The following is a 16,398-nucleotide window of genomic DNA, read 5'->3' on the forward strand; positions in this document are numbered from 1 at the left end:
CAATACAGTGGGCCAAGCAAAAGCCATTATACCCCCAGCTTGGTAGATGCTAGCCTTGCGTGGAGGTGCATAAACTTCTGTGTAAACATTGGGAAAAAGTAGATATTTGCACAATGGATAGACGGTTTCTTTTAAGGCAAGCTTAGGCAAGCGTCACATTGCCGGTAAAAGAAAACGTTCACTTAAAATGAGAATTCTGCTGTCATTTACACACAACCTTTCATGGCAGAACATCCTTGTGGCTTTGTGACATATGATGCAAGAAAATGGTGACCATGGATATCAATCAAAGTAAGTAAGGTAAATAAAAACTACGTTTTTAGTGCGAAGCTATGAAGCCCTAGTCTCCATCTACTTTCATTCTATGAAACAGAGCAGTTTTTCAATTTTTGGGTGTCAAGGAAGAAACTCATATGGGTTTAGGAATAGTTAATGACAACAGCGTTCTCAGTCTTGGGTGAACTTTGTGGTGCACATGTGTTGATGAGGTAATACATTGGCGCCCGCGGGGTAAAAATACACGAACGCTGCTCTTTATGCAACACTGTTACCAAAGTATGTGAATACCAACAATGATGAACACTTCAACATCGCCAAAACTAGGCGCCTCATCCCTAATCATATTGCCAGCTGGCTAGATGTCCGCAAAACCAAATTACCAACCATCGCCCCGTTCCACATAGCAGGAAGTTTGCAAATACAAAGTGTTATGCTCTTGTGTAACGCTCTAATGGATTAACATCACAGCAATATTTCTTTCTGATCTAAAGGTAACATATGACAATGTCTAAACCCTAAAAATAAGAACCATGGGTCAGTTCATTCACTGAATGTTTTTGGCTTTGTCACCTGTTTCTCAGCGTGTGAGCGGGCAGACTCCTCTTGTGCCAACACCATCTCTCTCTCTGCGGTGATCTGCACACTCTCACGTAACGCCTCTTCCAGCTCCTCGATCCGCTCGTCTTTCTGCTGAAGAGAATCCTGGGTAAAAAATAAAAGAATGTTTTGGTAAATAAAGTATGCTAACATGGACAATAAAATCATGAAAGTACTTAAAACCTTGTCCAATGCACGTTGTGTTTAAAATATTGTGCAATTACATTTTGAATTTCAGCTATTTGAATTACTTAAATTTCCACAATACACATTTTTCCCAAAATAATTATACAGGACTTGATCATATGCTGTTTAAATAAAAGCAGAATTTCAGCTAATTCAATCATATTTCATTTGCTATAATTCAATTGTATTATCATATATTAGTATAATATACACGATTATCCATTCTGTTAAAATCGACCGCTAATACATGGAGCAGGTAGTTCAGACGAAATCTGTCTAAACATCTCAGCGTGTGAGGTAAAAGCATTATGAACTCCATGACTGCGGTGACTGAGGGTAACCAAAGCTGTCCATCTCAGCGATGTGACTCATGCATCCACAGTCTGCTGCCGTGAGTCAGACCAGATCCATGACTCGTCAGTCAAAAGCCAAATAACACCACTTCAAGACCCTTCTGCTCGGGCAAATCTATACCGAGGAATCATCAGGGGCCTAGACCTTGTTATCATGAAGCCTGACTCAACCAACCACCAGAAAAGAATAGTGATGAAGAAAATCAATGTAGACGGAAAAAAAGAGAGATTGAGAAATCACAAGCTGAAAAACAATTGTAAGATCATAAGAAAGTTTAATGAAATGTGTTAAGTGTTATAAATATGTATATGCATATATATGTGAGCTTTAGAAGTACATATAGTATATGCCTATATAAAAATAGACGCATGTAGTTGGGCTGTCAAACGATTAATCACGATTAATCGCATCTAGCATAAAAGTTTGTGTTTAAATAATGTACTGTACATATTCATTTCGTATTTATAAACACAAAAAGATACGCATACATGTACAGTATATATATTTAATAAATATTTAAAGGTATTTATTAATATTTACCAAAAATTTAAATTACATATGCTTATGTTAGGGGTGTCAAACGATTAATCGTGATTAATCGCATCGAGAAGAAAATTTTGTGTTTACATAATATATATCGGTATACTGTGTATATTCATTTTGTATTTATGAACACATACACATAAATGCATACATTTAAGAAAAATATAAAATATAAGAATTAATAAACTTGTATAAGAATTTCAACTTAGAATTTCAACCTCAAATTTAAATGTTTCCTAAATATATACACAAGTGTGTGTATGTTTGGTGTTTATAAATACAAAATGAATATGCACAGTACACAGATATATATTATTTAAATACCAACCTTTATTCTGGATGCGATTAATCACGATTAATCGTTTAACAGCTCTAATATAAATGCTTATTGATTTTAACATTGTATATTTTTCAATGTGTTTATACATACAAAATGAATATTCACAATACACAGACTACATATATCATGTAGACACAAACTTTTATTCTGGATATGATTAATGGTCTGACAGCCTTAATATATAGATATATAAAACATTAACAATACAATTATTAAAGCAGTAAGCCACAAAATGTTACAATAAATATGAGATAAAGAATCAATTCTGGTTTGGTATTCATAAAGAAGTAATTGAGTCCTACTGATGGGTCTGTGGGGTAAATCTGACAAAATGTTGGGAAAGGTTTTGATAGATAGCAAGACAAAGTAGTGTTGGGAGACTCGAGTGAACAGGCAATGTGGGATAGGTGGAGAGAGTCCAGAGGAGCGCTGAATACGGGAACAGTCTCGAGTTCATTACGTTCCTCCGTTTCATGGAACACTCACAATTTATTTCCCCCCCGCATTTCAAAACCTGCTACAAAAGTCCTGACTCGTTTGGCAGGCCCGAGGCACTTAACCTAGATCTCTAAAAACATGCGTGCTGACGTACACAACCAAGCAAACAGACGCGCTTATGCACACAAACAACCTCCCATTCATACAAACACAGCTCGAGAACCTGCCTCACAGCAAAAAGCATCCACCTCGGAGGCCTGATGCGTACAACCCCAGATGCAGAAGATCACAGCGAGCGTATTCATCTGGAAGCACACACCACAAATTCCTGCTAAGAGAGGCAATGTCAAGGTACCAAGATAACCAGACGCATCTGTCGAATCGGCAGATTTTTTCCGTAACCGAGGTCAGCAATTACAGGAAGTTCAAACGCAAGGAGGGTGGCAGGGGTGCGGATGACAGAGGATTCGTTTTTATTTTTAAAAGGCTTGTATCTTATTTTGACCGTTTTGAGCTCACGCTTTCCTCTTGCAGGCAGACCACAGTCACTTTGGTTTGATTTAAAGCGACAGTAATCCTTTTTGCTCGGTCAATATCTCATTATGGTAATGCCTTTGGTGCCAAAACCGCACAGATGATAGAAAGAGACACCTCGGGGAAGCCACAAATCAAAGCCACATGCAGTCCCATTGGGACCGGCCGGGGCTCGCCGGGGAATCTGCCCGCACAACCAATTAGGAGATGAGCGGGATAGGGTCTGCAGAACAAAAGCTCTGCTCACACAGTCGGGTCAGAAATGACTTGCAGCTGTCTAACGTACACACATATATGTAACTTAGAGAGCTCTAATTCAATGTGAGATCATTTTGTTCCCATCTGCGGCTGCCTTCTGGAACGCACGGGACTAGAAAAATGCGTTGGTTGAGTTGTAGTGCCGCCCCGGTCCAATTGGAGACCGACATTAAACCTACGCTGGTTTACTGCTCTAATATTAGTAATGATGTGTTGTAATCAATATTTCCGGTTCTTCAATACCAATTGGATACCACAACAGTATCCAGTTGTGGCTCAATAGGGAAACCACTTCAAATGTGCGGTGTTGGAATGCATATCAGTTATCAAGAACCATAACATATCACCGATACTAAGATTGGAAAAGTGAAATACTGGGAAATGAAGTAAATGCACTTCATCAGTTCTTAGCGAGTGGCACACGTCAAAAAAACTTGATTTAAAATGACTTCAAAACAGCAGGATGCTAGTATAAAAAGCACACAGAGTTGGGTAACAGATGTCCCTTACAAGTTATCACCCAGTGGGAGCATTTTTCTGTACCGTTCTGGGTGCGAGAGTAAGGAATCTCAAATGTTTACGCAAAAACCGGAATAGAACAACAGGTGTCCGTCCTCTGGCAGGGGAAAGCGACAAGAAGGCCAAAAGCGTGGGAACATCAAACAACATCAGCCAACAAACTGGCCCAATAAAAAGACCTTGGAAGTCTATTAAAGACATGAGAACATGCGGATGTGATTCCCCGAACCCCTCCCATCTGATCCCGAGCTCCCGATTATGGATCTGGTTCGAGTTGAAACATTCCTCTGAAGCACGGAGATTGCGGCTGACGCATGGGCGAACAAATTCGAAAATGCTCCGATGGCCCGAACCGCATTCGGTTTGAGACACAACAAACATAGCCAGTCTGGGAGATGCTCAACAAATGATTCATTGGACTTCTTATGACTGTAATACAAAGCTTGTCATTTTGTGAAAACAGTAAAACAGTCATTGTTTGAGAAACGGGGAACGGATTGAAAAATTGAGCAGCTAAAAAATGGAAATATCTTGATAAACTAGGGCAGTGGTGAACATTTTTGTACGTCTTTTTGAAAGTAGAAAATATGTTGAAGCTTGAATTATGTTGTATACTAATTTCTAGTAAAAACAGTAATAAGTAATAAGAGTGCACTGCACTGGCTGCAAATCCAAATGTCTGGAAATAAGTAAGAACTAGGGCAGTCCCCCGCACTTCATTTACAACACCTCCTCATACCCCACGGGTGTTTGTTAATCTGTGAATGCTATAAATAAGAAGGTCAGAAGGGGACGTTATCAACCACAGAGTGACAGGCAGAAAAACAATCTAAGCTTCCATGACAGACTTAAAAAGCTCCCAACAGAGTTGAATATAAAGCCTCTGGGCCCTGTGGTTACTGAGATCTGTGAACACTGTTTCAATCACTTCTCTAACATCCTCAGATCTGCGTCTTTAAAGCGAGCTCTATTCAGCTTCATCCAGATCAATCTCATCTTTCTCTTTTTGCTCTCATTCTCCTCACATTGAAGTTACCTCCACGTTTTATATCAAAATGCTGTAGAAATCTGGTGATGCAGCATTATAAAACCCCCAAAACAAAGGTGCTTAAAGGATTTTTCACGGCGATGCCATAGAAGAACCATTTTTGTTCCAGAAAGAACCCTTCAGTCAAATGTTACTTTTAAGAACCATCTCTTCTTTACACTTTTATAATCTGAAGAACCGTTTTTCGCAACATTCTGTAGAACGTCTTATGATACAGAAAGCTTCTTTGGATGCAGTGTTAGGCAAGCTACTCTCAAAAAGTAATGAATTGCTAGTTACTAATTACATATTCAATAGTGTAATTAGATTACTGTACAAATTACTCTCTACAAAAAGTATTTAGTTACTGATTAGTAATAATTTTCTATATCCTACATCAACCTTGATTAGCTTAGTGATTCAAAGATAGACATGAAACGGCTCTTTTAATTTATTCAAATAAATAATAGAAATCTACATATTTTATTATTAACTCACCAAGGTATACAAATGTGAGAATTATACATTTAAGCCCGTATTTTAAAGTTTACACACATATATAACACACAGTATTTAGTTTAATTGCATCAGAAGTTACTAATTAAATCACAGACAAAATAAGAGTAATCCCTTACTTACGGGAACTAATTACTTAGTAACCAGTTACACCCAACACTGCTCAGATGTTAAAGGTTCTTTGTGGAACCATTAGGACAAAAAAGGTTCTTCTATGGCATAGTGAAGCCCTTTTTCGTTTAAGAGATCCCAACATAACAGCAGTTCTGAAAGCTAGGTGACTTAACTTAAAGATGGCTCCTAAATACCACAACTTTAACCTTCAGCTCCAAAATGCACCGCAAAAGTGTTATCTATTAGAAATAATGCATATTACATTAAGTACAGATACAACAATATTTTGCATGCTTCATCTCGGGATCATGCAAACCGCGAGCTACTGAAATCAAATACAAGTCAAATGACGAAGTCAAGTTCTCCAAATTGGTCACTAACAAGATCCTATTATAGATAGGCAGCTGTCTAACATAGTTTCCAGACTACCAAGTTTCAGAACACAGCTGTTATGCAAAGGCCACAAAAACACCTTACCATCATCCTTCATTAGCCATTAGCCAGGTGTGCTAGACCTTTGGGTCTCTGTACCAGTCACCGGTTCTTCATCCACCACGCTCCACCTGCGGTGGCGGGCGGCTGACCTTTAATTCACAGTGCTGTGATCGAGTGTGCGTGTGGGTGTCTGGCCAGAATGTGCCATAAAAAGGGCCCCCCCAAAGCAAAAGTCATTATCATCAAAGTATCTCTGCAGGGAAATTCTGCCCTCAGCGGGGAATCTTCTGGGGTCGTTTCAAAGCAATAGTTTATGCACATCACAGAAAAAAAGACAAAAAAAACGCTAGAACGAGAGAAATGAGTGTCTGAAACAGCCTGAAGCTAAACATTTAGCATAAGGAGGAGGTGAAAGACTTGAGATGTAGCAGAACAAAGATGAGTGTAAACAGCAAGGCTCTTGTGCTGACTGAAGAGGGCCTGCATATGGGGCTGATGGGTATCAGATGGAGCAGCTTTGCGAGCGTGCTTTTGAAGAGGCAGCCATTTTGGTAATGTCCCTGTGCAGATATTTTCTCTTGATTGTAGTACAGCTCTGTCGTATTCGAAGGGGGAAAAGCGAAACCCCCAAAACTGGAGCCGAAAAAGCACCTCTAGTTCCCTATCGTGCGCATGTTAAACATTCAAATTCGCATCTGGGCACAAAATACAAGTCCTGCTTTATTACTATAATTTGAAAGACACATGTATTTCCACTTTCCTGCATTTTAGAAATAATATCAAGAACGAAATCGATGTCTCCTAGAGTTCCCCTTCACGGGCGCTCTGTATAGTAAGTCTCACGCCAGGCGTCTGTTACCTCTCACCCGACCTGCTCGCGCTCGAGAGGTGATGAGTGTCAGAATCACAGCTTTCATGTGTAAAGTACACAGCACCTCCCTCTTTTCTGCCTGCACCATTTCCATTTCTCCATCTTTAACGCTCCTCACCTCGCTCTACCTCTCTCTCTCTTTCCGTTTCCCTTTGAGTGTTGAGAAAGGCTCTCGGCACCGCATTAGCGATGACGACCTTGTCGAGCTGATTTTGACCACAGTTTTGTTTCACCTCTGTTCTGTGTTACCGCTACAGCACCGTCTCTCGTCAGTCTTCCGAGGTTTGGAAGACAGACTGGAACATTGTACAACATTCCACCGAGACCTCAGCAGCTCGAAAAAGTCCTGAACCTGAAACTGCCAAAGCTAATTTGTCCGAGACAGTAATGTAACATCTAATCCCGAGATGGTTTCTGTACACGCACCCTCGCTGATGGGTCAAAAGTGAGCTATGCAGAAAGAAACAGAATGGTTTGCTTAAAGCAAACAGCTGTTGTCGCAGACCCACCGAGGCATCCTGTTGGTTGAGATTGTCCCGTGCCAGCCGTACGGTACGTAGATTGCAAAAACGACATCAAACATTTCTTGTTAATCGACCAGACACGATTTATTAATACAAGCGTTTTTAGTAATCAATAACATTTTGGGCTATTTAGCTAATTCTTGATAAATAAATATATACATATAGTGAATAACAACAGATTTTATCCAGTTCCTAAGAAAATTTCTTTACAAAAGTTGAGGACCACTAGGGATGCTGGATGATGCACTGCAACCGTCTGATGTTGCAAGTTAAGAAAAGGACATTTAGGAATAAAAAGTCCACCCCCAGGGACAGTAAAACGTTCCTCCAAATGAAAGCAGCGTCGGCAGCCACCCAGTCAGTCATAAAAGGCTTCTGTTTGACTCTTTTATATCTGCGTGTTTAAAAAGGACCATAAACCTTCGATCCGCCGGCAGCACTTTGGCTTTATTAACTCCAGCGTGTCGCCATCACCTGTCGGCTCTTTTCATTTGCCTGTAAGTGTGTGTGCACGAGAAAGACCAATGGGATGGGGCAAAAATGCAGATGTGTAACCTTGTACATAAATCTTTATAAAGCGCATTGCAAAAAACTTCACTATGAATACCCTACACCAATACAACTGGTGCTTGTAAGAACACTTAGAAGTGTGAACCCTACCTCATGAACGTTGTCAAAATACTCTCCCTCTAAAGGTGTCACTATGAGGTCTCTGCATCTGATCACAAAATCACAATGTGCCGAGCATAAAAGTGACTGAGAGACTTATAAACATAAGACCTATGGCTTACAGTGGGTCTTGGTGATGTACAATGCACCTGTGGGGACTGACCAAGTCTGCTTTCAATACCATGACATTTAAATTTTCCTTCCAACCCTTTACATGTTTGGCCTGCTTTCTACTTTCAATAACGGGCAATTTAGAGATCAGGCCTTCTGGTCGCAAGGCATGCTGGGAATCAGAGCATTTGCCGCTGCTGTAAAATGGAACAGACTCAACCACGCAGTAAAACAGGTATTTACTGGGCTTCATTATAATGTCATCTTCTCTCCCCTGCCGTCTTCCTCCATCCGTCTCTCCGTTTCCCAACGCAAGCCTTGATTTCTTCAAGCTGATGATATTTGATCAGCGGGAGAGGGGGGTGAGGCTTGAAGACTCGATCCCTATTGCACGTCTGGGAACTCTGTATCCGGCAAAGAACCTTATAAAATCCCAGAATCTTGTCCTTTTATCAGACTAAAGAGATAGATGGAAATGGAGAGGGGCGATTGAGAAGAACTTTAAGTCACGCTCGATCCAGGGCGGCGGTCACAGTTTCGTCCTCGCGTAGCGTACTCTGGACTGTCTCTCTACAAACATTCGGCGCCTGGGCGCCATATGTTCCTCTTATGGAAACTAAAGGCGAGTCTTAATTAATAAGATGGTTTGATCACGTGGAATCTGTCCCATGGCACCGGCAAAAAAACCAGAATTAAAAGAGCCTGTTGGGTAGTTCCACCCATATGACCGTCTAACTTTCTCCAAAGTCAATAGCTGCTATACTGAATATGTTTGGCGCTCAACCGCGACCCACCGCCCCGCATCCCACCTCTGGCTTCCAACCTTTCAATTGATTGAAAAGTAACAAAAGACCCTTTTAGTACAGGGTCAGCGCTGTGCTAAAAAAGAGCTCTCTGCGGCCATCTAAATGGTGTCCCGGGATAACCCTTTACAGCTCACCCTGACCAACCAATTGGATAGGGACCGCTGTAACCATACCAATCATCAACAATAATCAGTTCCCCTTCCAAACACGGCTAATGTATCCAATAGCGTGTGGATATTAGTTCAGGGTTATTCTAATGCGCGGGCCTCAATGTTGGAGCGTGACGTGCTTGTGGGGGAAGGTGGCGGTTGATGATCTTGGCCGAAGGACGCAGCTGTTGCCGCTTCCAGCATCTTTCCTAGACGAGGCCCACGATAAAGCCGCATCAGGGCGCTTCCAACTGGGGAGAAAAAGCCACAATGTGGGCTCACGGCAACGTGACCCCACGGAGAGGGCTGTGGCCCCGGAGTCATAAATGAGCTCCGAGCGACCGCAACGCGTCCTCCTGCGCGCACGCAGACACGCCAGCCGCTGGGTACCACAGGTCGGAGCCCAATAGCACATCAATCCTGCTGTCAAAAAATAAAGCATATGAACTCGAATCAAAACAGTGGAGGCATGACACAGAAAAAGGAAAATGTGAAAATGGAGAATGATCGAAAGAACAAACCGGTGGCCAGAAAAAATACCCAAACCACAACAGAGAGAGGGCCGCCGTGCCATTGTTGTCCAGGGGTCTGAGACAAAGAGGGAAAAACAGTCCCTCCATAAAACTAGGACTTTCTGCACAGAGATTCTCACAGACATGAAGTGCTGACTCTGGCTCTTGTGCCGACTCTCACGCTATGCCAAAAACGGCCACCACAGACCACCAACCTCTTCTGATTTCTCCGTCTCAACCCCCCCCCCCCCCCCCCGTCAAAATGAGGCTAAAATAGTCAATATGATGACAGTTCTGTTCGCTTAGATGAAGTAGTTTGTATTTGTAATTCTGCTCGGACTCATCACGACTCGCATGCTGATACCTGCATAATGATACTGGCTGTTCTACCTCAATAACATAAAGCCATAATTCACTCTTACAAAACGGATCCTGTGGTCGCGTCGAACAATCATTTTCACCCGTGTCCTATTTCAACTCTCATCCATCTCTCCGTTTCTCTTTTCCTAAAATCCAAACATCACGATGGGTGAAGGACGCGAGGTCAGGGCATGCGTGAATGTGGTCTGGGAGAAGAAACGTGAGACCTCTCTGTACCTAAGAAGCATCTCAGCTATTCTCAAATGAGGCACCAGAGTCGACATCCAAACTTGTTTAAATGAGAAAAGACAGAGAGCTCGGAAGAGATGATGTATTTTTAGGCAGCGCAAGAGGAAAAACCTTTAAGGATTGTACAGATTTTAGCTATGGTAAATGACTTCTTGTGTGACACTGAGCCTTTTAAGAGGTTCACCAGCGTCATAATGCGTTACGTTTCAATGTTGCAGGGTTTAGGATACCACGTATGTAAATAACGTTACATGTGATTCACCTTGACTTGTTGAGAACTCTCGTTGATGTTATCCTCTCTCTTTCGAGCCTCTTCCATAAGCTGGGCGTTCTTGCTCTTCTCCACCTGCTCCTTGTGCTTCAGGTTGGACACTTTCTTTGTTTGGTCTTTCATCTGCCTGCAGGAACACAATAACAGATTTCATTCACAGATGCACAGACAGATACAGTGGTGCAAGAGCGATATAGAGCCTTGGCCAAAATACTACATTTTCATGAATCAACATTTTTAGATGTATTGTGTCCATTCCAGTCCAATGTGTGTTGAATTTCAACAAAGTCTAACTTCAGCAGTGACATGATGTCACTGAAAGCAAAGTGATAGACACATGAGAACATTAACCTTCCTAAATACATGTACAAATATTACTTTTCTGCTGCTTAAAAGTGAATATGAACTTGTTTTCTTTGCAGTGTTTGAGGTTTGAAAAAATTTAGATGATCTTTTCTGTTACTTTCTTTGACCTCTCCTTCTAGTTCTCATTTTCTGCAAAAATAATTTAAAAAAGCCACCACTATTTGAATTGGAAATTTAGGAGAATTTTTGTTAGAAGTTTACAGAACAAAACTAAATCATAATTTACCTATAAAAATAATTTTGAACATGTTTCTTTTTTTGTGGCCATATAAACATGTACTATTTACAGTACTAGTCACAAGTTCTAATAATCTTAAAAATCTTTTAGTTTCAAGGCATATTCTTAAATGTTAGAAATTAATATTGTACACAAAATATAATTGTGCCCAAATAACAATTACTTTCATTAGAAAACATTATTTCATTATCAGTAGTATTTAAATCCCATATGTACAATACAAAACGTTATACATTTCTGAAATAATATAATAGCGCTCCAATGTTCTTGTATGCAGAGCTTGACAATTTTTTTTCATTCAAATAGTAAAAATACACAAGGCCAAAATTTAGGGCACAGAGGCGCACCGTATCTCACAATTCAGTGCACTATACCATTCATTTTCATTGTGACATTTGAACTTTTAACTGTGCTTCTTCATTCAAGCACTTTTACATAACATTAGATTAAAAAGGCAAAATGACTATTTATTTCCAAAATAAAATCAGGAATAAACAGCAATGCACTGAGGTCATGTGACAATGATGTAGCATGCTTCTTTCTATATGCTAAATGTTGCATACAGCATAATGATTGTTTAAAATGCTACTTTATACTCTGAAGCATACCGGTAATAGTGTATCATTCTTAAAGCATGACCATAACAGTACAACTTTAAAGTCAACAATCTACCAATTCAAACAACAAAATAAAAAAATCATATTTCTCGCCTTCGCACACATGCACACAATCAAGTTTGATCAGAAGAGCTAATGAGAGACAATCTGGCTAAAAACTATCCAGCATATCATAAATGATAACAAAGAGAGCAAGACCCATTTTCCCCGGATCAAGCTGCGTGAATGAAAGGAAGAATGTTTGTGTTTTCGCTCTACCCTCCACCGCCCCACACCCTCCCTGTTCTGCTATGGCATGAGAACCCGCAAGAACACAAAGCAAAACCAAAGAGGAATAAATAAATAAAAAGAACATCATAGCAGATGGACGCTCTATCAAACGCGATCGAGTTCCGGGTCGTCCGGCCCCGACGAGCATCACCGTTTGCGTCGGCTGCCAGAGTTTTCCTGTTTACGTGGCCACCACGAGTGGATTGCGCACTGGCAGCGTCAGTGGTCAGGATCGCTTACCATTCTCCATCTTGACTTGATCAAGAAAAAAAACCTGTTTGCCTCGCCAGTCCTCTGCCCTGCAGAACAGATGCAACGCTGACTGTGCCAACACCAATGTCTATAAATGAGAAAAAACACTGGCTTGTGGAAAGACCTCCTTCTGACACCACAGTCACATAATACGGGAACGTAAATGAAGACCTATTGTGAGGGCTTATGGGATATGACAAGCATCGTATACGTGTGCCAACTAAGGTGTGCCTTGTGAAACGGCTGGTGCACTGAAGTAAGGTGATGGCGAACAAGGTTTGGAAGGCACGCCAAGCCGCTGCGCGCTTAAACCTGATCATTCTTCAGGCCAGGCTGTCTCGAGCACAGTAAAGCACTGTGTTGGACGTACCACAGCCGCAGATTTCTGGATCTGGTTGCAGGTACGAGCAAGAAGCTATCCGAGCATTCCTCAGAAAACAGCTGCAATACATAGGTTCAGAGTTAAGGTTATTCTGGTGACATATATGTGTTTGCATTTCATTTTTTTCCCCAAAGTGTTCTTTTCCATTCTCTCCAGTACAGAGCCGGACAGAACACAAGGAATGCGCCGTGCAGCCGTGCAGAATCTCAGGACGTGTTGACAGATTGTAGGTGATGAAGAGAGAAACTCTACTTGTATGACATCTATCGCAATATTGTACGGATAAAAAAAATTCTGCGAGCGTTATTGACGTCTCTACGCTTGAGGTTAAGAGCAATATTACTGTAACACACACACTAGGCTGTTTCCCAACAAGGGCACTAATTACAGCCTAATTTCATAGAGACTAAGGAATGCAATAAAACGGCCGCAAATAATTTCCAAGGCCAACGTGTAACTGGAAACCTAGAGAAAATGATGCCGCGCTGTCAAAAACCCATCTTGAAGACAACATGACCAACATTCAATGCTGTTTTTTATAACAAAGCAAAAAGAAACGACTTGCACGAGGGAGTTTGTGCAACAGGTCATAAATATACTGGAATGTTCCTATTTGCCGTTTCCAGAAGAGGCCAAGCCATCTGCTTGGCTCTGCTACATTTCCAATAAGAAGCTGACTGTTTTTATGTCTCGTGCGCCAACCCTTTATTCAGGGTTTTGATTATATGTTTATACGTCTCCATTTGAGGCTTGATGTGATGGGATAGGTAACCCCATTATGGAGAGTTCACGGAGGAAACATTTCTATAGCAATGAGAAGAAACAATAAGATCGGATCTAGATTGAGTTCACCGGTCGTAGCTGTATTCCTAAAACATTGGGACAAATGCCTACATGTATGACCACACAGGTATGCAACGCTGAACCATTTTTATTACATTTATGCAATTTTTTTCCAATATGCGTTTTAGGTATCGACGACCTTTCGCTCTGCTCTTCCAACTGAGGGACAAAACTAATGCATCTCAGGTTTTGTTAGGTCAATATTCACAGCATACGTTCCAGTTTCATCATTCAGACCAAAAGTGCGCTGATGGATTCTAATCCGTCCCATCCTGCAAGTTTAAGGCCTATTTTCGAAAGATTATTTAACGAATATTTCTGCTGTACGCCTATAAGTACAACAGCGAACCGCTAAACCACACAAACTTACACTTACAAAAAAGCTATGATATATACAGACGGATCCAAAAATCCGTAACCACAATGAAAAGTGGGATTCGAAATCTAATTTAAAGCTGGAAATACACAGTCTCAGGATTTTAAAGAATGAATAACAAAAGCAACGTAAAATGAATAGATATTTAAGATGCTTTCTGGAACGCTCTCAAATTATGCGAGGAAAACATTGGTTAATCAGATTTAGCATGAACTAGTCTGAACTGGAAAAAACATGATACGTTTCCAAAAACTGCCTATTTAAACAAATAAAAAAACATTGTTTGATATGCTAGAGCAGAGGTTCCCAAAGTGGGGATCGCAAGATGATTTCCAGAAATCTTTTTTATTATTAGAAATAGTGTATGTAATCAATAAGTGAAACAAAGTATAAATATTTGTTAAGTTAAAAATAAAACCAGGCAAATAAACTTAGGAATGTCTTCCCCCTCAATAGTGACCCCTGAGGTGATTACGTCCCAATAACGACATTAGCAGCCGCATTAAGTGTGCAGCAAGTCCATTTACAGCATCACGTTAAACAGTCCCATGTGCACGCAAAGTATTTTTCAGGCTTAAAATTTAGGATGTTCTTATTCGTCGAAATGAAACGTTGATAAATATCGACCGAAAACAACGCAGGAAGGCCACCTAAGGAGGTTGTAGAAGGGCCAAAGTAAGAGAGGCCATCGTCCTCAGGTACCAAAAGAGGCAAATCCATCGGCACTCCAATCAGTTTGATGAAATTCGACCGTCTGTAGTAATAATTCAGAGTTTACTTTATGTTTAACATCTAGTTAAGTAATGAGTAAATAACTATAAAATAATGTTATGTTATGTTAGACTGTGCTTTTTTCTATTGTCACTATGCATGTTTGGGTAGAATAGGTGCATGTGTGCCTTTGAGCACATTGTTTGTATACTTGCACCACCTTCGAGGATAGTGAGGGTCTCGAGTTACTGTTATTTTTGGGGTCTCGGGCTGGAAACTTTGGGACCCCCTCAATATACGAGTGAGATTCAGATAATTTCACATACAGTTACTATGTAAAAACATGGAAAATATTAATGCAGGCAGTGGCTGTTGATGTCCGTGTAAGCGAAGTGTGTGCCAGTTAAATCTAAATCAGTTGTCTAAGCACACAATGACATCATCTAAATACAGGGGACATTAAAGAGACCATCCCGCTCTCCTGTTAAAACGGCGAAAACACACACAAACAACTCAATGGAAATGTCTCTATATAGTGAACCGAGTGCAAAGGTACAGACCCCATTTACAGGCCGGAGAGAGAATGCTTTCTTTCTTTAGCCTTTTCCAGTACCAACATTTTCCTCTCCTCTAAATAAAACATGTACCGCACAATCCTATGCCATCATCCATCCTTTGTACTGCATTATTGCCCATATAAATATATGCCAGTGTGGCTTCAAACTACATTAATGAAAAAAACAAATCACCGGGCAGTTTACCTAGAGAAAGAAAACACATTTTTGCACGATCCTGACAGCGTTCCGTTTGTCTCGTTTTGATCAGAAAAAACCCAACAACATACATCAAGGAGTTAGCAAGCAAATGAGCACGTTCATAAAGAGTTACTTGGTTAAACATATTTCTGTGCAGATAATTCTCAACATTCCTGGCTAACCTCACGCTTCTTAATGAATCTTACTTTCACGGTGCTGGAGCTCTGGAATGCCATCAAAAATATGAATTCATTATTTTTGTCCAGATCTCCAAATTAATAATTCATATCCGAGACGGCTTCAGGCAATGTTTACGGGCTACGGCTTGAAAGCGCTTTGAAATTCTCAAGATATTGGCTGGAGAGTGCGAACAAACATCAGAAAGTCTGTTAACTTTGGACTATAAAGATGTTCCGAACGCGAGCATAATGAAGCCTTTGAAACGTACGTCTAGTAAACACCTCTCGAAAAACATATAAAAAACGTTCGCGTTTGCACTTCCTGCTTGGCCAAATTACGCCTCAGGGACGAGAGCGTCCTTGTCGACAGGCCAATGCCACGACGAGGCATGGCGCGCGTCCAAGGCCGAAAGCAAACGTTGTTGTTGTACGATGACCGCTGCTGCGAGGTCATCTGACATGTAAGAAAAACAAAACAAAGGAACTCAAAGACGAAAGAGTCATCTCCAGTATGCGAGTTCTGAAAATACAGTTTCGCTCTTTCAACGTGTTCCTACATTTCTAAACAATTTCATTCTGCGGTCACTTAACAGGAGAAATGAGGCCCGTTGGGCATTAAAGCAAACGTTATTGCAAGGTTCAAATCGCACCTGACACATAATAACACTAAACGAGACCCGAAGGTAAAATTGGGTGCGATTTTGAGATGAATGCAGATGGAAATTGATGTTGAAGAAATAAATCCAT

The 16,398-nt window shown here is 40.8% G+C and overlaps 1 protein-coding gene across 9 annotated transcripts in view; it reads right to left on the reverse strand.

The window, feature by feature from the left end:
* Window positions 1–16,398, reverse strand: part of erc1b (ELKS/RAB6-interacting/CAST family member 1b) — a 151,941-nt gene that overhangs the window by 88,616 nt on the left and 46,927 nt on the right. For all 9 annotated transcript variants that reach the window (XM_056748569.1, XM_056748568.1, XM_056748567.1 and 6 more), the window contains 2 exons: window positions 10,654–10,789; window positions 850–981 (listed from right to left, as the gene is read on the reverse strand). In XM_056748569.1, coding sequence (XP_056604547.1) covers window positions 850–981; window positions 10,654–10,789 — 268 coding nt within the window. The remainder of the gene's footprint in view (window positions 1–849; window positions 982–10,653; window positions 10,790–16,398) is intronic.

The sequence above is a fragment of the Triplophysa dalaica genome, chromosome 5 (assembly GCF_015846415.1).
Source record: "Triplophysa dalaica isolate WHDGS20190420 chromosome 5, ASM1584641v1, whole genome shotgun sequence".
Lineage (NCBI taxonomy): Eukaryota > Metazoa > Chordata > Actinopteri > Cypriniformes > Nemacheilidae > Triplophysa > Triplophysa dalaica.